The sequence below is a fragment of the Macaca thibetana genome, chromosome 8 (assembly GCF_024542745.1).
Source record: "Macaca thibetana thibetana isolate TM-01 chromosome 8, ASM2454274v1, whole genome shotgun sequence".
Taxonomy (NCBI): domain Eukaryota; kingdom Metazoa; phylum Chordata; class Mammalia; order Primates; family Cercopithecidae; genus Macaca; species Macaca thibetana.
In genome coordinates this window covers 126,387,663-126,407,609 of record NC_065585.1, presented here as the reverse complement: position 1 = coordinate 126,407,609, position 19,947 = coordinate 126,387,663, and the positions used below count along the sequence as shown (strand labels likewise).

Genomic DNA, 19,947 nt, shown 5'->3' with positions numbered 1-19,947 from the left:
CACTCAGTCACATAGGCTGGAGTGTACTGACGCAATCATGGCTCACTACACCCTTGACCTCCCGAGCTCAAGCGATCCTCCCACCTCAGCCTAAGTAGCTGGGACCACAGGTGGGCTCTACCTGGCTAATTTTTTAAAAATTTTTGTAGAGATGAGGTCTCGCCATATTGCCCAGGCTGATCTCGAACTCTGGGGCTCTAGCAATCCTCCTTCCTCAACCACCCAAAATGCTGGGATTACACACCGCACCCAGCCTGGATTTTAAAAAATGCTTAGTCAAGTAATATGGATAGTCTGATCAATATCCCCAGTGCTCTAAAGTGACCAGAGATTTCCCCCTACAAAGAAATATGGACTGGTTGAAGTCTGTTCTTGACAACTCGAGACATTTTCTTTGGGTTGTAAGTTTAATGGGGCACAATGAGAATGAGTTGATGGTGGAAAAGGATGTGTGCAAGAGAAGAGCCTGAGGGCAGTGTGTGACTGGCAACCTCTTCACTCTCCAAATGCAGATGAAGGAATCCAGCCCTCCTGACCTCAGTCCAGCAGGGGTCTGAAGCAGGAGTATCACTTCAAGGTGTCAATGCTATCACAGGTCACTGGAAGTTCTCAGACACTTCCAAAAAAAGAAAGACGTCCCAGAGAGGGAGGCCGCCTCTTCGCTCTTTTCCGAGGGTGTTGCTGATACTACTCAATAATGGAGACCCAGCAGTAAAGACGTCCCATTAGGACTCCTTTGTCAGCATCTTCGGTAGCACAGATTCATGATTCACTGAAGCACTTTCTACCAAATCATGGTTAAGAGGTTAATTCATTTTAAGGAACTTACACCAGATTAGCGAAAACATCACCATCCCAGGCAACTATACAATACTCTGTAGGTGAAAGCAATTTGTTAGGTTTTGATGTCCACCTAAAAAGTTCAAACTCTACAGGATACACTCATCATTTTGCAAAGAACAACAACAACAAAAGGCTGTGAAATTTTCAGTATTCTCATCCAGGGGTGTGAAGGACTACTTAAAAAACAAACCCTGGAAGTGAAAACAGTTTTGCCTACCAAGGACTTCTGGCATACACAATATAGAAAAATTTTTCCGCAGATATTTTTTCTAAAAAGTTTTCTGTTATGTATTCACATTACCTCAAACTTGAAATACTTATGAGCAAATGATGTATAAAATTGTCTTACAAACTACCAAATATATTTTATATTTGCCCCAAAAGTCATTCAGTAGCATTGACTTGAAATGGTTTCAATGTCCCAGAAATTCATCTCTTTATTCCAAGCCTATTTGATCTCTTCCCCTTTAATCTTGCTGAGCTACTAAAAGAAAAATAATGCTGGCAAAAAAAAGAGCAGCTGCCAGTAGTTGCAAAAACAGGGGTCCATGGTCAAGGCACCGCCTGTGGGAATGGCCCAGTGGCCACACTCACCATGAAGCCCTTCAGAGTCCGGTAGTGCGGGTCCAGCAGCAGGCTTGCCACCGAGCACACCTGAGCAGTCCTGTCCCAGCCATCTGAACAGTGAACAAGCACACTTGCCCCTTCCTCTGAAACTGCCTAGAAAACACACAATCCGCAAAGAGTCACAAAGAATGGCTGTAAAAAGGCAGAACCTCTCATCAGAGCCAGGTTTGACTGTATATCTACAGAAAGAAACAGCCAAAACGAAACACTTGTTCGTTCATGTATTTAGGGCCCTACCTAATTAGGGCAGAGCCAGAGTGGCCTGGTGCTGGCAGCTAAAGCTTTCCCTTCCCATTCTATCCAGAAGCCACCACTCAAGTCATCTCCAATAAGCATATGTACTTACTAAATATAAGCATTCATCCTATGCAAACGGACCTTCAACTTCTTCCCTCCACTCTGAGTTTCCACATTAAGCCTTACTGAAATTCTGGAGTTGCTACTGGCCCCAACCATTTCCAAAAAGGAAAAGGCAAAAAAATTGTAAGTTACAAATCTATGAAGTTATAGATAAAAGGTAAGAGTCAAGTAATGGATCCAAGGTTGAGGAAAGGAAGAAAAAACAAAAGTAAAAATGACACCAGAAAATCTCCACTAAGAAGAGTATCTATTTGCTATTGCAAATGCACATCATTTTTTGCTAAATATCTTGGCAGGAAACATACGCTGCGAAACGTGGGAGAGATTTCATCATAGCATTTATCACTACCTAAAATTCTAGTTTTATTAATTTATTAATACTCTGTCTCAGCTGGGGGCAGTGGCTCACACATGTAATCCCAGCACTTTGGGAGGCCGAGGCAGGTGGATCACCTGAGGTCAGAAGTTTGTGACCAGTCTGACCAATATGGTGAAACCCCGTCTCTAGTAAAAATACAAAAATTAGCTGGGCATAGCGGCGCATGCCAGTAATCCCAGCTGCTTGGGAGGCTGAGACAGAAGAATCGCTTCAACCCGGGAGGCAGAGGTTGCAGTGAGCTGAGATCGCGCCATTGCACTCCAGCCTGGGTGACAGAGCAAGACTCCCTCTCAAAATAACAACAACTACTCTGTCTCCCACAGCAGAATGTAAGCTCTGTGAGGGAAGAGACTTAATCTGCCTCATTCATGTCGCATCTGTAAAATCTAGAATAGTACCTGGCACTAAATAAAGATTTCTTCAATAAATGATTACCTCAAAATGGGGAACATACCATGGCATCAGGGAAGATACGGTTCTCTTTAGGTATAAATCCGAGGAGTTTATTTTTTTAAAAAAAACCTAACAGCACAAAAGACACTGCATTCCAAAACAGCTTGTATGAAAGTTGCAGCAACATTTTCCTATGGCAGAATGGACTCTACCTTCCAGCTACAGGAATGTGACTTTTGCTTATGCCATGACTAAAAAGAAGGATCTATTGGATGTAAGCCCTAAGCCCCACCACTGAAGTAACTCACATTTGGTTGTATTCTACAGAAAAGTCTTTTCTCCATCCAGGATTAAGCTTAATGGAAGAGAATACTCTGGAAATATTCTACCATTTGATCACAGTGCTGACATACTATCAGCTAAGCACTATATTCTTTAGCAAAATCGCATCTTCAGTGCACAGAATATATGGAGCTCTACAAAGCTGGCTACCCAGTCAATGCAGTGCAGCTTAGGACAGGGAAGCCCATGGCAGAGGGATACCCATTTTGAAGTCAGTGGTTTTCTCATCTGTCCCTTAATTTATTTTCTCTGCAATTGCATACCTTTGCAATGAAGATTCCTGCATCCATGATGGCTTTAATGTGCCTTAACCAGCCAGAGTTCTCCAGACCCCACAGGAAATCACTCATGGAGGGAGATTTAAGTTCACACACTGCAAGATAAATCATGTTATAAAAGCAAAATTAAGGTACTCTCTCGTTTTACATATGATCATGTTTTATAGGTAGTTTGCTAATGATTTCTTTGTTGTAATGGGTATTTTCTGGAAGACTTAAGTCAAAATAAATACCCATGTTTACTAAACTTGATTCTATGGAACCATGTCAAGTAAGACTTTTCTACCTTCTTCGGTCACAGGGAATACAGCACTTGTTTACGACTATTATATATGTAAAGTTTAAATCCTAATATTAATGAAAATCATTAAGAGTTCTGGCAGAAAACAGGTATTTGCCTTTCCAGCAAAGTAATTAAAAATGGGCTACTAAGGAATAATTGAATTAGGAGTGCAATGGGGAAAAAAATCATGTAATTGTAGCACCTACCCACTTAGAAGTTTCCATCACCCAACCACTTCAGATTAGGACTGTTGTAAAAACACAAGACAGAGCAATCCTAAATTTCTTAAATGGAAATGATCAAACGCCTCTTGCCAGTAACCCCCACCCAATGGGAGTAAGGCCTGTAAGCTTAGAAATAACATATACCTCTGATCCAATTCTAGAGCATCAGGGTAGGGACTTTCCCATTGAGTGAAAATGAAGAAAACCTAGGATCCCAATGAAATATATATTTACACAACTAAGGCAGGTGTATAAACACCTCTATAATATTATAAACCATCAACTTTCACCTCAGGAGCTTCTTTTATTTAATGTAAAGCATTAAAAAGCTTTAGAGCTAGTGTGCTGAGTACATATCACAAATACTGCAATCCAAAGTGGAGGTTTAGACGTAGAAAACCCTATTCAGGAGTCTTATCAATCAACCAATGAAATTCAATCATGATCTATAGATTTCTGTTTATTTTATTGTTCTCTGTGATGCAGTAAACACACATAGGGAACAGGGAGCCCTTTTTCCTACCCCCAACTCCATGAGCAATGAGCTGTGTAGTCTTGCACATGTTATTCCACTATCTGAACCTCAATTTCTTCATTTTTTAAAATGGGGAAGGTGTACTAAATTATATCCTTCCAACTGTAAACCCCCAGATTCAACTTTGTGAACTCTTTGAAATTTCTGTGCATATGGGACACATAGCAGCATTAACAAAAATACTAATTTATCAGATGCCCTGCCTCCAAGAATGCAGATAAGAGGATTCACTGTGATTTCCTGCAACATAAAAGCCACACACAAAAAAGCACAAGTAGTTAAATTCTGAGTCATAGATGACAACAATGTTGAAGAAAATAACACTGAAATTCCCAGAAAAAACCCAACCTAAGAAAACCGTATTATGAATATGTTCAGGCAAGATTCCAAAATCTTCCTTCCAAATGCCTGCCCTGAGCTGGAAGCATAGCTCTGAAGACCTAATATGCAGTTGGTAAAGTGACAGCCCTCTGAATTTGCTCTGGTTCGAAGCACTGCCTGTCTAAGGTCACAGTGTTGCCCCTTCTGCACCCCAGGCCAAGCGTCACAGGCAGGAAGACGCTATGTGTCTGATAAAGTACATGCAGAATGGTAAAGAAGAGGGTACTTAGTGGAAGGCCAGTGAAGAATACACAGACTGAGTCACAGCATCTATGGTTCTATTAGCCCTGTAGCCCTGGGTAGTCAGCCATGGGCTGAGAGTGCCCAAGCTTACAGTTTTAATCATTAAATTATAAAATATTTAAACATATAAAGATTAAAATGTAATATAACCTGACAATGAAATACTATTCAGTGATAGATGAGCTATGAAAAGACACAGAGGGAAGTTAAATGCACAGTGCTAAGGGAAAGAAGCCAACTTTTCCTTGAAAAGGCTACATATTATATGATGTCAACTATATGACCTAGAAAATGGAAAACGATGGAGACAGCAAAAAAATCAGTGGCTGCCACAGGTTAGGGTTGTGAGAGGAATAAATAGGTGGGCACAAGAATGTTTACGGCAGAAAACTATTCTGTCCACTGTGACAGTGGTTACATTCATTATTAAACATTTGTCAAAACCCACAGAATGTCCAACAGCAAGAGGGAACCATATGGTGGACTTTGAGTGATACTGATGTGCCAATGTAGGTGCACTGATCGCAACAATGTACCACTCTGTAGGGGATGTTAATAATGGAGGTGGCTGTGCATGTGTGCAGGCAGGGCTACTTGGGACACTCTGTACCTTCTGCTCAATTTTGCTGTGAATCTAAAACTGGTCTTAAAAAAAAAAGAGTCTTTAAAAACATGATAATGTAACAGACATCCAGATTGGCCACAACTGCTCCAGATGTCTCTTAAGAAAACAAAATAGAAAAAAACCTGGGCACAGTGCCTCACACCTGCAGTCCCAGCACTTTGAGACGCCAAGGCAGAAGGATCATTTGAGCCAAGGAGTTCAAGACCAGCCTGCATAAAGTAGTGAGATTCAGTCTCTACAAAAAAGAGAAAAAATTAGTGAGACTTGGTGGCACATGCCTGTTGTCCCAGCTACTTGGGAGGCTGAGTCGAGAGATCACTTGAACCCAGGAGTTTGAGGCTGCAGTGAGCCAGGATCTTGCCACTGCACTCCATCCTGGGTGATGACAGAGCCAGATCCTCTCTCTAAAAAAATAAAGTTACAAATAAAGCCTCATGTTTTCATGTCATCCTGCTTCTTTCCTTTGAAGACTGTTAATATTCCCAAGAACTTTTTGTCCTTTCACTACTTACATACTAGGTGTGTGGGCTTGGGCAGATTACTTAGCCTCTCTGTACTTCAGTTTCCTCAACTGTAAAATGGTAATAATAGCCTCTGTATCAAAGTGTTATTATTTCAGTTAGCCCTTATTGCTATTATTATCCTCAAATAGTATATATTTTATAGGTATTAAAATTTACATATATATCAGTCTTTGCAATTTTTATCCAACTTTTAGATATCCATATTATGTAAATAAACTTCATTAATTTTAACAGCTATATAATATTCCACTCTATATTGCAAATTATTTATCCATCCCCCTACTGTTGACAATTGTTTCCTCTTTTTCAATAGTTATAAATAGTACAGTAAAAAAAAAAAAAAAAAAAATCTTTCTACAGTCTCCTTGTGGAAAGTCTCCCTGTACCTGGATTTCTATAAGTGAAATGGGCTGGGTCACAGAGTTCCTGAATCTTCAGCTCTATCATGCATAGTTGGCCCTCTGTATTCTTGGGTTCCACATCCTTGGAATCAACCAACCACAGAGTACAAATATTTGAAAAAAATAAAAATAACAGTACAACAAAAAATAATGGTAATAGAAAAACAATACAGTGTAACAACTATTTACAGAGCATTTACATTGTATTAAGTATTGCAAGTAATGTAGAGATGATTTTAAATATATGGGAGGATGTGCATAGGTTATATGCAAATACACCATGTTACTATGTAAGGGACTTGGGCGTGTGTGGATTTGGGAATCTGTGGGGGCCGGGGTGGGGGTGCTAGAAACAATTCCCCTTGGATACTGAGGGATGACTTTACTGCCAAATTGCTCTTGAAAAGGGCTGCAGTGGTTTATGCTCCCACCAGCAGGGTAGGAAAGTTCCTGTCCCCATATCCCAACTAATACTTGGTATTGCTGATGCTTTACGTTTTGCCAATCTTATACTATTTCTCTAAAAATATTAATGGCAGTTTTTGTTTTCCTCTCTGAATGGAATGTTGTTTTCTAGACTTTTTAAAATTTGCTTGCTCGTGTGTGTGTGTTAGGGGGGTGTGGTCTCTGTCATGCATGTTGAGCTTTCCTCAATTTTCTGCTAATTTTTGCCTATCCATTCACATGTAAGAGCAAGACACAGGAGGCTGGTTGACAGTGCCGTGTGCTGTGTGCATAGGCAGGCTTTCTTAGCTGCTGGGCTTTGCTGTGGGGGATTTGGCCGATGTGACATCTGCAAGTCCTTTGTCTTGGATGTTTGCAGGCCCCAGCATGGAATCTTCTGAACACCTGAGTGCATCACGTTGGATGCCAGTGTCCTAAGAGGACAGCTGGGGCAGTAACCATGGGTCTCATTCTTCCATACTTACACTTTTCACTTAACCCCTGTCTTTGGCCTGGCATTCCCCATCCCCTCTTCCAGCTTTGTCTGGTACTCCTGATCCCAGAGTCCCTGTAGTAAACGTTTCCAGAAAGGCTGACTTTCCAGAAAGTGCATCACCATCTTCTCTTGTGGAAGTGTGGAAAGAGGCTTCACTAGGCAGTGCAGGGGAGGAAGGAGGCTGGGATCCAATCAACTTCTTGTGCAAATGTTCGGCTAGTACTCTTCTTTCAGAGACACCTGATGGCTCGAATTCCAGAGACTGTCAAAGGATCTGTACTTCTGTTTGGCTTCCTTTGGGGTTTCTCATACTTCTGCCATAAATTGCAGCTTTTTTTTTTTTTTCTAGTCTGTGTCATTACTTATCACTCATCCATTTATTTTGCAGCTTTTATATTTTTGTTTCCATCACCTCCTCTTTCAATCTCTCATCCTTTTGTATTTTTGCTTTTTTTTTTCCACTTCATTCTCATTTTAGTGGGAAGTCAGGAGGAAGTGGGTAAGTTATTATATATTGTATTTAACTGGAACAGAAACAAGAAATTACTTTGGGCCTGTGCAAGGCAGAAGCTGGAACTAAGATTCCCTACAGCAAACTGAGCTGTTAAAAAAAATCCACTCATGCGTCAGGATGATGATGGGAAGCCAATCTCTGCCTGGACCCTGCATGAGGAGAACAAAAATCTCTCCTGAGATGCTGAAACCCTGGGCCTAGTCTCACACATATTTGGGATCCAAACACATCTTCCTTATGCACGGAAGCCCCCAAGATAAGGAATTATCATGTTTGGGCTGGGAATCTCACGGACACCCAGCAGACTTACACCAAACGCTGCTTAGGAGCAACACTTCCACAATTCTGTGGAATCCCACAGAAATAGCGGGGCTGAAGACAAGTTTACAACACACCAGGGAACAGCGCTCATGATAATGGCTAGCAGGCAGAGGAAAAAAGATTACAGGATGAGTGCCCCAAGAACCCGATATGATAGAACAGTCATGTGAAACAGGCTTTAGGTTACTGGAACTGGAGCAGGAGGAAGGAAGGCTCCCACAAGCATAACAGATGGTGTTCCTGATGTGTCTGGACTCACTCTTCCCGTGGTTCCAGGAGGAATCACTGTTGGGCACTGCAGTAAGGTCCTACAGCCAGGCTTCCTGAGATCCTCTTGTCTGGATGGTTCCCGGTTAGGGTCTGCTACAGGTATTTTGCATGTTTGGAAGGTAACAGGCAGTGGAAGGTGACGTGAAGTGGCAGCTGATGAAGCTATCCCTGCCTACTCCCATCTGACCTCACTCCCCCGCCTCTGATGGCCAGTTCTGTGCCCCACAGGGACACCTGACACAGAAGCAGCAGCCTCCATAGGCGTCCCCTCCAGCCCCTGCTGCAGGCCTTCACAAGTGACTTGTCCTCTGCTCTTCCAGGCACCCAGCTCTGCACCTTTACATCCCCAACGTCTCCTGAAAACAAGGCTCCTTTTCCAAAGCCCTGCTCACTGTCCCGCTTCCCTGATCAAACTCGCTGACACTTCCACATGTTTTCATCAGCAGGGATTTCACATTAGCTTACTCTGCCCTCTTGGGGAAACAGGAAGGCCTCTTTGTTTAACTTAGATTTTAAACAGTGTAAAATTATTACTCAGATGTACAGTTTAGTAATGTACTGTACATCTGAGTAATAATCATGACATATGCATGGGCAATAGCATGTAGCAATGTTTAAGGGCTTCAGAGGCAGACACAGCTGCACTGAAACTCCAGCTCTACCCACGCTCAACATGGTAACCAGGGTTAGTTACTGAGCCTCGCTGCCTTCAAATATAAAATGGGAATAAAACACCTTCCTCAAACAGTTGTTGTAAAGCTGAAATAATACAAATAAGCATTACACTGGCATAAAGAAGATTCCCGAAAATGGTAGCTATGATACACATTTTATTATCTGTTTCTCCAGCACAGGTGTCCTTGGAGGAAGGAGGTGTTAGACTCACTCAAACATGTCAACGCTGAAGCTCCGAACAGTTAAGGCATGAAGTGATCAATGGTAGAAAGACATCCCAAATGCAAGTCTTCTGAGAGACAAACCTAGAGTTTTTGCCACCACAGCATGGCTACCTTGGTAGGTTTTACCAGAAATAATAATAATAGTAACACTTACATACCAGGTACCAGACACTAAGTGCTTTATATAGATTAGCTTTAGCTTTTCAATCCTCAATCATTCTGAGGAAGGCACTTACTATTCTCATTCTTGATTGTGGAAACCAGTGCAAACAGAGGCTAAGTGCTTGTCCAGCGTCTCCCAGCTGATGGATACGTGGTGAGACGAGGCTCCAGTCTGGCTCCAGAGTTCATGCTCTTAATGCCTCTCAACCTCAGGTTGTTTTTTTTTCATAATTCAACATGAACCAATCTTGGTTCCCAAGTATCATCAGCTTAAAGGTTATGCTTTCTAACACTTACAACAGTGCTGCCCTGTTATAGTAATCACTAGTCACACGTGGCTACGAAACACTTGAAATATGTCCAATCGGAATTGAGATAGATACGCTGTAAGTGTCAAATATGAATCAAATTTTAAAGGCATGGTACACACAAAAAATGCAAAAACACCCCATTACCAGCTTTTTATACTGGTAACATTGAAATAACATTTGGGATATACTGGGTTAAATAAAATACGTTATTAAAATTAATATACATATACATATTTATATAACATATGAAATTTTCTTTTTACTTTTAATGTGGCCACCAGAAAGTTTAAAATTCCAAATATTTTCTGCACTTGTGTCCTGCATTTTACTTCTATGCACAGTATTAACTTAGATTGCTCAAGGAAGCTTAATCTGATCAGAAGTCTTCAAACATTTTTGCACATGTACCTCTAAAATAAAATATAAAACTACATATTCCCTCATACACCCTGAGATGATGCATCATTGCAAGACTGAGGAGGTGGTAATGTTTTTTTTTTGTAAGGTGGCAACAAGGCAATTAGGAAGGGAGCTGGGAAGGGAGAGATGGCTTAAAGCTGGCCCCAGGAGCATTCTGAGAGGCAGGTCATATAATCGTAAGGAGGACATACAGAAGTTGATGATCTAGAAGCCAGTTTCCATAAAGAAATGTACCCAGGGTGTACTTAAAAAGTCTTTCTGTGAACTCGGTGCATGGACCCAACTGGAAGACAGACAGCACAATCTGATACAAAGGCCAAATGCCAGCCCTGAGGTAACACTGAGCAAGCCCGGCCCTTCTGGAGATGTGTCGCCTTATGACAGTGCCCAGCAATACCGACGGGCCCTCCAAGCATCAGGCTCACTTCTGCCTGTGCACACGGCCCTGAAACACGGCCCAGTGGGAAGCATGGCAAATTCCAGCACCGTCCATGAGCTCTCACCACTCCCTGGGCGCGTGCTGCTTGGGCTTTCTGTTCAACTCCAGGCCATGCCCCAAAGTGTTCGAGTTAATCCTAAAATACACACATTCCACTGCGTGAAGTCTGAGGATGCAACTGATTCCTCCAAGCCTTCCACAGATAACATTCTCTTGCAGTCTTTTTTTCACTGAACAGGCCAAACTTTCCAGTCATTACAGGGCTTAGGGCTAGTTAGCATTTTTGTTGATTATTAAGTTCAGGGGGCCTGAAGAATATCTTGGCATCTAAGCTCTGACGCTTAGCCCGGGAACAAAAGATCCTTTTCACCACCTTCTCTTCCCACAAGGCATGGAAATGACTGCAAGTTTAAAAATAAAGACACCGGGCTTGCCAGCTAACCTGGAGATGGCCTGCGCCAAAAGCGAGAGAGGAATGGATGGCCACAGGACCAGGCCTAGAATGTCCTGCCAGAGAGAACGTCCCCACGCTTCTGTGTCCAGTTAGCTCTCAGCAACGGGACAGGCTGCTGTGGCTCTCACCACGTCAGCACTAAGAAGGCTCCTTGTTTAACATTTCTGCTTTCAGGAGCATTAACATTGCGTGCGCTAAGTAAAATAACCTCACCAGGTTCTCAAGCAAAGTTAACCACTGAGCGGGTGTTTTCTTCCCCGTGCGCTGAGTGGCAGCGTGAAAAGCAAAGAGGTCTGCGGATGATTAATAGACGTGGGCAGATGGGGGTACACTCGAGACCAAAACGATTAGCGCCTGGATTTTTAAATATAAAACTGTTGGGTTTGTTTGGATAAACTCAGGATAAGGTAGAAATACTTATTTGTTCACTCTTGTTGCCAAACCCAAACCAATATTTACAAACCATTTTGCTGAACAAAGTTCATTTCGGCTGACATCAGAGACATATGCCACAAACTGCAGAGAACGGGACTCACTAATCAGAGTTTCATGCCCAGGTCTAGTGATATTTGCTTTATATAACAGGACTACCTATATGTCACAAATATATATAAACTACAGGAAAAAAATTAAAAAGCAAAGACAACAGATATAATTTTAGGACCTCTGCACATGTGGAATTTACTTAGAAGAAAATCAGCCTCAGATAATCTGCCTTAGGTATTTCCTATATCACTCTTATTTTCTCCTATACAATTGCTGGGTGGGGTCAGTGAGGGTGCGAAAAAAGTCTCCATTTGAACCCAGTGGAGTTGGTCTTTCCTGTATCCTGAGATCTAAAGTTGAAATGGTACATGGCCCTCCCTTGATTACCAGCCCAACACTGGTCTGAGTTCCGCCAATGTTGGCTGTGTCCTTTTCCCATTTTGGAGTCATGAAGCCAAGATCTGTAAGAGTCTTCAGAGAACTGGCAAAATGATGATAATGTCCCTCCACTGAACATCCACCAGGTGAAGCCATTCAAAGAGGACTTAATTATGGCCTGTACAATCAAAGTGTTTAGCCTACACGAGCCCATCACCATATGTTCCAAAATACTAACTACCACTGGCCTAAAGAAAATCAAGCAGCAAGTTCATAGGATAATGTGCTATTAGTATTTATGAATGTGAATTTTGTGTCTAACGACAGATTCACAGTATATGGTGGTAACCGGTACTATCTTAGGTTTAACACGTGCTAAGGACAGTAAGATGTGAATATTAACTGCAGAGGTGTGTAAAACTTTGCAGCAAATAAAAAACATGTGGCTGGGTGCAGTGGGTTGTGCCTGTAATGCCAGAAATTTGGGAGGCCAAGGCAGTAGGATTGCTTGAGACCAGGAGTTCAACACCAACCTGGGCAATGTAGCAAGACCCCATCTCTACAAAAATAAAAATAAAAAAAGCTGCGTGTGGAGGTGCACGCCTGTAGTCCCAGATACTCAGGAGGCTGAGGTAGGAGGATCACTTGAACCCAGGGGTCGGAGGCTGCTGTGAGCAACAATTGCACCACTGCACTTCAACCTGGGCAACATAAGGAGACCCTCTCTCTTATTTTAAAAATATATGTGTGTGCCCATTTCTGTTACATCTGCCATATGTAATGGGGCTTGGTGCTTTCCTCTCAATGAACCTTCACAACTTCCCATCTAGAGTGGATAGAATTATCTATTTTTTATTTTATTTTATTTATGTATTTATTTATTTTGAGACAGAGTCTTGCTCAGTCGCCAAGGCTGGAGTGCAATGGTGTGATCTCGGCTCACTGTAACCTCCACCTCCTGGATTCAAGCAATTCTCCTGCTTCAGCTTCCTGAGTAGCCGGGACTACAGGCACACACCACCACGCCAGGCTAATTTTTGTATTTTCAGTAGAGACGGGGTTTCGCCATGTTGGCCAGGCAGGTCTCAAACTCCTGACCTCAGGTGATCCGCCTGCCTCAGCCTCCCAAAGTCCTGGGATTACAGGTATGAGCCACCACGCCCAGCTGACAGAATTATCTTGATTTATTAAGGAGTAATGGGCTCATTTATGAGCTAATGCTCATGAGTAATGCTAGCAATGCAGCAAATACACTGGGATAGAAATCTAAATCCCTCGACTCTACTTTCCATATTATTTTCACTAAAAAAATAGAGAATAATTAAAAGAAAATATACAAACTGAGCCAGGATGAACAGGAATTGAACTGAAGGTAGGGTTTAAGGGATGCTAAAATCTAAATAGGGAACTCCAAGCAAATGGCACAAGAGAAGTCGAGACTGGGAAAAGATGGGGGTTGACAGGCTGGAAAGTCTGGCGTGCATGTAAAGCAGCAGGCACTAGAGAGAAGGCCAGGAATCCCGGAAGACTGAGATGGTGGCTGCCAATAACTCAAGTGGTAAAATGAGCAGCACATGCAGTAGAGGATGCAGGGGTGGGGGTCGTTCCGCACGCCTCATGCCAGCTGAGAAAGCTTCCAGGACCAACACTCTTAGGAACTTCGAGACTGTATTGTCACTGGCAAGCAAACTGAACTGCCAAACCCCACCTAGAGCCTTATAGAAAAACAGCTCCTCTTATCACTAACATTAGCCACATCTGTCTTGAGTTTGATGGGCTACGCTTTCTTCTACAAGCACTCATTTTGAAACTCTCCTAGTTCTCTGAAAATCTGCCATCACAGTTAACAGAACAATAATTCTGAGGGTGAACATTTTAAAATTAATCTTTGAATTGTCTCAGTGAACTGCAAAATAAAGCATCGCTTGGAGAAATATAACTACTATTCTCTCATTAAATAAAACCTTCTTTTCTTTTGTCCCTTTGATAATGTCAAATGCTTTGGCTTTGACATCCAGTTAAAACACTCAGCCATGACTTACCCAGGGAAGGCCCTCAGTGAGATCACTAATAAACAAGCATGATCTTTTCTTCCTGCCATGATTTCTGTTCTAGGTCAAAACTGGTTACTTCTTTCAGAATGAATGAATGAAGCATTTGCCTATCCCATGCCTGGCATAGAGAACACTCCAACACTGATGAATAGATGAGCGTCTGTGATAACCATCCCTGCTCCTGTGTGTTAAGTACTTACTACAAGCAGGTATTGTGCCTGAGGCTCTGCATAATCTGCCTACTGGGTAGATTCACTCTCGATTTTCAGATTGGAAAGAGTGGCTTCAAGAGGTTTACCAGGCCATCATGGTTACATAGCCAGTAAACCACTGAGCTGGAATCCATTCCGCCGCACATGCATCCATACTCTCGCTGTAGCCTATGTCTCTGTGCTTAGTGTATGATGGTCCAGATGGGCAGATCCCATCCAGCACTTGAGCAGCTGTGTTTGAAATCCTCATACAACACCAGAGAGGCAAAGCACACATGCTTGATCCACTTCTTTCCTCTAAATGACCACGCCGATAGCCAGTGAAGCCTGCCAGGCTGCTGGTCTAGCAGAACACTTGTTAAAAAGCCGTACAAACTGCTCTTTCCCTGTAGAGCGACCTGTTTCCACTTTAATGGGAAAATGATTTTTCTATGTGGAAACCTAGTCCAGGGTGCCAAGTTCCGAGAAAAAAATGACTAGATTTTCAGGTTATTAGTGGTTATCTCCTCCAATAGCTAAGTAATCTGAGGAAATTAATAATGGTTAAAAACTGAGACTATAGAAAGCTGGAGAAGAACCAACCTTTACAGCTTTTTCATTAGCTCACATCTGGTAGAATGTCACAGCATAAATTTGCAGGTAATGTGATAAAGGAAATACTTCAAAATGAAAAGCTTAAATTTGCAATATCTACAAAGGGCTGAATCCATCATCCGTTTCCTCAAGGTTGAATTAGCCAGCACTCCTAAAGACATGAGGTACGGAAGAACGTGTCGAGCAGAAGGGACAATGGGACCGAGAGCCACCACCTCTCCTCTCCGAGCAGAGAGAACTATCAGAGAAACCCTGGAGCTGGGTGTGTCCGGGGCCGTTCCTTTTAGACTGCCTCCAAGGCAACCTGGCAGGGACACCAGAGCAGGCATCCAACACGTGACTGTCGTACCCACCATGGTGCCTCCCACGACAACTCCATGTGCTCTGCCTCCGACCACCCTTTCCACACTGAACGAAGATTCCAATCAATCAGGACTCAAAAACCTTTGCATGAAAGAACAGATCGGGTATCATCTCTAGAGCCACCTGACTTTGCCACAAAACATCCTCCACTGTCAATGCTCATCATGTCAGGGAATATTTTTTTAAGTGGTTCTATTTTGAGGCCTGCTAAAAAGATTCCAGTCTTTTAGAATGGATCTGCCTGGCCCCCTTTCATACAGTCCCTGACTGCACGATTGCCCACAGAACTGAGCTGACATGGGGCCTGCGTCCCACATGCTCTGGGCTCGCTTCCCCTGCTCCGCTGTCAGGCTAAGATGTGCAAGTCCGTAGAACAACTTGCTGAGAAAATGCCTGAAGGCCTGATGTGCTGTTTATTAAATCATTTTTGGTGAACGTGCGTGATCGCACACAGACCCTATCACGAGACAAACGCTTCTGTGCTTCTGAAAACTCTGCTCTTACTCCGTGACTTCTGAATAAAGAAATTGAGAAAATGCACCCACAGGAAGGCATGGGGCCTACCAAATACTTGCCTGGCTGACTGAATTCACCTAAACCCATCAACGTATCCATTTCATTGAGTGCTTATTTTCAAATACATGACTGCTTCCCAAGAGAAAGTATACCCACCTTACAATGGAAAGCACTTTATAGTTTGCAAGAAATCCTTTTAATGATCATGAGGTAAAGTGGGCAAGATATGTTGCTTATTGCTTTACAAATACAGAAAATGAGATTTGTTCAAGTTTACCCAGAAACTAAATCAAGAACCCAAACCTAGGACTTCACACACTGAGGCCAGGGCACCTTCCACACTAACCCACTATCTCGAGAGGCAGAAAAGCCTAGGGGTTAAGAGTGAGGCATCTGAACTCACACTAAGTAGGTAAAAATGGTGATTCTACCACTTACTATTTTGAGCTGAAACAAGTTTCTCAGGCTCTGTGCCTCAATTTCCTCATCTGTAAAATGAAGGTAAAAGTAGCAACAAGTGCAATAAGGTTTACTTGAGTAAATACAGCTTAAAAATTTTGAACAGTGTCCAATACATAGTAAACCTTCCATAAATGTATCTTCATTACTATGTGAGGTGGTTATAATGATCCTTGCGGTTCATATAATGATCCTTGTGGTCACAAGCTGTGAGCTTGTCTTACACCAGAACCACTACTCAACAAGGATCACTGTGATGTGATAAAAAGTGCTAGGTTAAAATACTGCTTTGTAATGTGACACTGGAAAGGATGTTTTAAAAAACAATTTAAAAGTGTAATACACCAGACTCTGTAACTGGAGAGAGGCACTCCTGCTGGCCTTGAAGAAACAGGATGCCATGCTGTGAACAGCCCACATGTGGGGCCCTCAGCTGAATTCTGCCAGCAACCATAAGTGCTTACAAGTAGATTCTTCCCCGTTCAAACTTCCTGAAGAGAACGCAGCCCAGCTGCCACTTTGACTGCAGCCTTGAAAGATGCTAAGAGGGTCCCTGGGTTCTCATTTATGCTTGAGACACATCCACCTGCCCTACAGAAACCATGAGATAATAAATATCGTTTTTTAAAAAAGGAATATACCAACCATAGCACACAGTTTGTAAATACAGAGGGAAAAAGGGAAAAACATCACTCTTATCTTTCCTTGCTAATCCAATGATCATTCCGGACATGCTCTCCTAGTCTTTCTTCAGACATATGATTTACTGTATAGTGAATAAGACTATGCAAACAATTTTACGCCCTGAATTTTTCACTTACATTGTACACATTCTCCCGTGTTAGCACATATAGTCTTCACATTTAGTATTTTTCATGGATGCAAACTTTTCTATCAAGAAGGTGAAGTAAAATTAATCAGTACTACTGTTAGACATTCATTTGGCTTCCAATATTCTAATATTATAAATAAAACATCACTATTAACATGGGCATGTCTGTATCTTATTTTTATTTTTGAGACAGGACCTCAGTCTTTGTCACCCAGGCTGGAGTGCAGTGGCACGATCATGGCTCACTGCAGCCTCAACCTCCCAGGCCCAAGTGATCCTCCCACATCAGCTTCCTGAGCAGGTAGGACTACAGGCACACACCACCACACCTGGTTGATTTTTTTTCATTTTCTAAATTTTCTGTAGAGACAGGGTCTCACTGTGTTGCCCAGGCTGGTCTCAAACTCCTGCGGTTCAAGTGATCCTCAATGTCTCAGCCTCCCAAAGTGCTGGAATTATAGGCATGAGCCTCCATGCCCTTCCTGTCTCTTTATTTTTTGAAAACATATTTTGGATTAGTCCCTAAGAAGCAGCAACCTGGTAAAAAAAACTATCTCTAAACAAAACACATTATGTCTCTCTAAACCAATTTAAATAATACTATAAATATTTAGGGTACTGGTTTTACCACATTCTTTTGAGTAGTGAATATCTTAATTTGTAAAAAATTGGGTGACAAGTGGTACTTTGAGGTTTTAACTTACATTTCTCTAATTACCAGAGCAAGTTTACATGTTTATCTACATGTTCGTTTCAACTTACGGTTTACTCTTTTAAAAATTATGCTACTTCATCTATAGACTACAGATAATACCACGTACTGCACACAACTGTTGTGAAAATTAGATACAATCATTTAAATGAAAATATTTATGAAGTGTGGCAAAGAGCAGTTGCTCAATTTTTAGTTTAATGAATACATTGATGAATAAGTGGTCAGTGACACTGCGGCCAACAGTATTAATCTAACAGTCATGTGGAAGGTAGGCAGGCACAAAGCTACTCGTGGGGAGAAAGTGATATTTTCTAGGTGACCTCCGAAAGACGGCAAGTTGATTGGAAGAGGAGGAAGATGTCCCAGCTGTGTCTTTCCTATCAGTGCCTGCCGACCTTCGGAGCAGATATGAAGAGGTGTCCCAATGGCGCACAACCTCAACAAGTGGAGACATGCAGGTAACTCCATGCACCTTTCCACCTTCCTCTTCACCGCTTCCTCCCCAACACCCAGGATGCCGAAGAGGTAAAAGCTCCACCTCTGCTGATAACAATACCCTGGCCTTGGAAAGCGACTATTCCAGGCTCTTCTATGGACTGTTTTAATGGATGGAGCCGGAAGCCATTATCCTCAGTAAACTAACTCAGGAACAGAAAACCAAGCACCATGTGTTGTCACTTAAAAGTGGGAGCTGAACAATGAGAACACATGGACACAGGGAGGGGAATAACACACACTGGGGCCTGTCAGTGGAAGTTGGGAGTTGGGGGGTGGGGGTAAAAGGGGAGGTGGGGGGTAGGGGTGACGGATGGGGCTTGGGAGGAGGTGGGGGACAGAGGGAGAGCATTAGGAAAAATAGCTAATGCCTGCTGGACTTACTTAGGTGATGGGTTGACAGGTGCAGCAAACCACCATGGCACACATTTACCTATGGAACAAACCTGTACATCCTGCACACGTACCCCAGAACTTAAAAATTTAAAATAAAAAAAGAAAATAAAATACAGGGTATCTTCTTATTACTTGAGGGAAAAGCCATCATCTATATTATCAAAAGGCAAACTATTGTGAAAATCATTTCATTAAATTACAAAACTGCTTGCTATGTGACTGAAAGGCATCATTTTCTCTCCTTAGGAAGTATAGATCCCACAAAAATAGTTTGGTTGAAACCTACAAATCGAAGTTAAAATTAAATCATCTCTATAGCAGACCTACACAGGATGTGAACTTGGTCCTAGATTTCAGTTTCTGATGAAATATCTTCCAGGTCTTGCTCACAGAGAGCTGTTTGAAACCAGAATGCAAACAATTTTACTTTTCTGTTATTCAGAATCTATTCTGATTATATCCATAACAATGGTAAAAAAAAATAATTCAGAAAATAATAATCATGAATGAAATGCATCATTCATTCCTCTGCCTACCAAGTGACCAGCAGTATGAACCTTCATATCTCTCTGATGCCAAGGATAGCTGTTTGAAGGAGGGAAAGCCTTAGAAGGTGGGTCTGATTGCCACACTTCCTCATTGGCTCAGCCTCCGCAGTGGTTTATAATTTACTCGGTAAAAACAGATAGTCAAACATTGGTCAAGACCACGTACAGGCATCCAGAAAGATATCCTTGCCTACTGCACTGCACGTAGCTGGAAAAGTTATGTGAAAGCACCATGTTCCCTTATGAAACAGACAGCTGCCCTCCGGAACTTGGTCAGTTTGCATGTCCTTTAGAAAACAGTAGTGAGTCAGACCACAGGCGTAAAGGCAGGAGAAATGGCTCCTAACAAGAAACCATAGAATTACCCATTTAAAAACAAAAGCCAAATGTATATGCTGTCAGCACTGGTAGGAGCAACTCTCTGTATAGAAGAATATTTATGTTCTCCAAGTCATCCTATGAAATGACTAAATAAAAACTTTAAAGCGTAACTTAATGATCCTGATAAATGATGAACAGTCTTCAGACTAAAGTCAGACTACCTTTCCTATCATAGTACCAAGCTAGTCCAGTTTTTCAACACATAAAAAACATAGTTTATAGCAGGAACAGCCAAACTGTGCATGATAATCTCTAAAAGTTTAAGTTGCTCAAATAATCATGCCCAGGATATGATCACTGTGACCTGAGACAATATCCAGGTATTGTCACTGTGACCTGAGAGACTGACT

General features: G+C 42.1%; 1 protein-coding gene across 2 annotated transcripts in view; it reads right to left on the bottom strand.

Annotated features, from left to right (window-relative positions):
- The window catches only part of MTMR7 (myotubularin related protein 7), a 112,773-nt gene that overhangs the window by 10,705 nt on the left and 82,121 nt on the right, over positions 1 to 19,947 (bottom strand). The window contains exons 8-9 of one of the 2 annotated variants that reach the window (XM_050801818.1): positions 3,208 to 3,317; positions 1,438 to 1,563 (exon numbers count right to left, since the gene is read on the bottom strand). In XM_050801818.1, coding sequence (XP_050657775.1) covers positions 1,438 to 1,563; positions 3,208 to 3,317 — 236 coding nt within the window. The remainder of the gene's footprint in view (positions 1 to 1,437; positions 1,564 to 3,207; positions 3,318 to 19,947) is intronic. The other variant, XM_050801819.1, reaches the window with a different exon arrangement.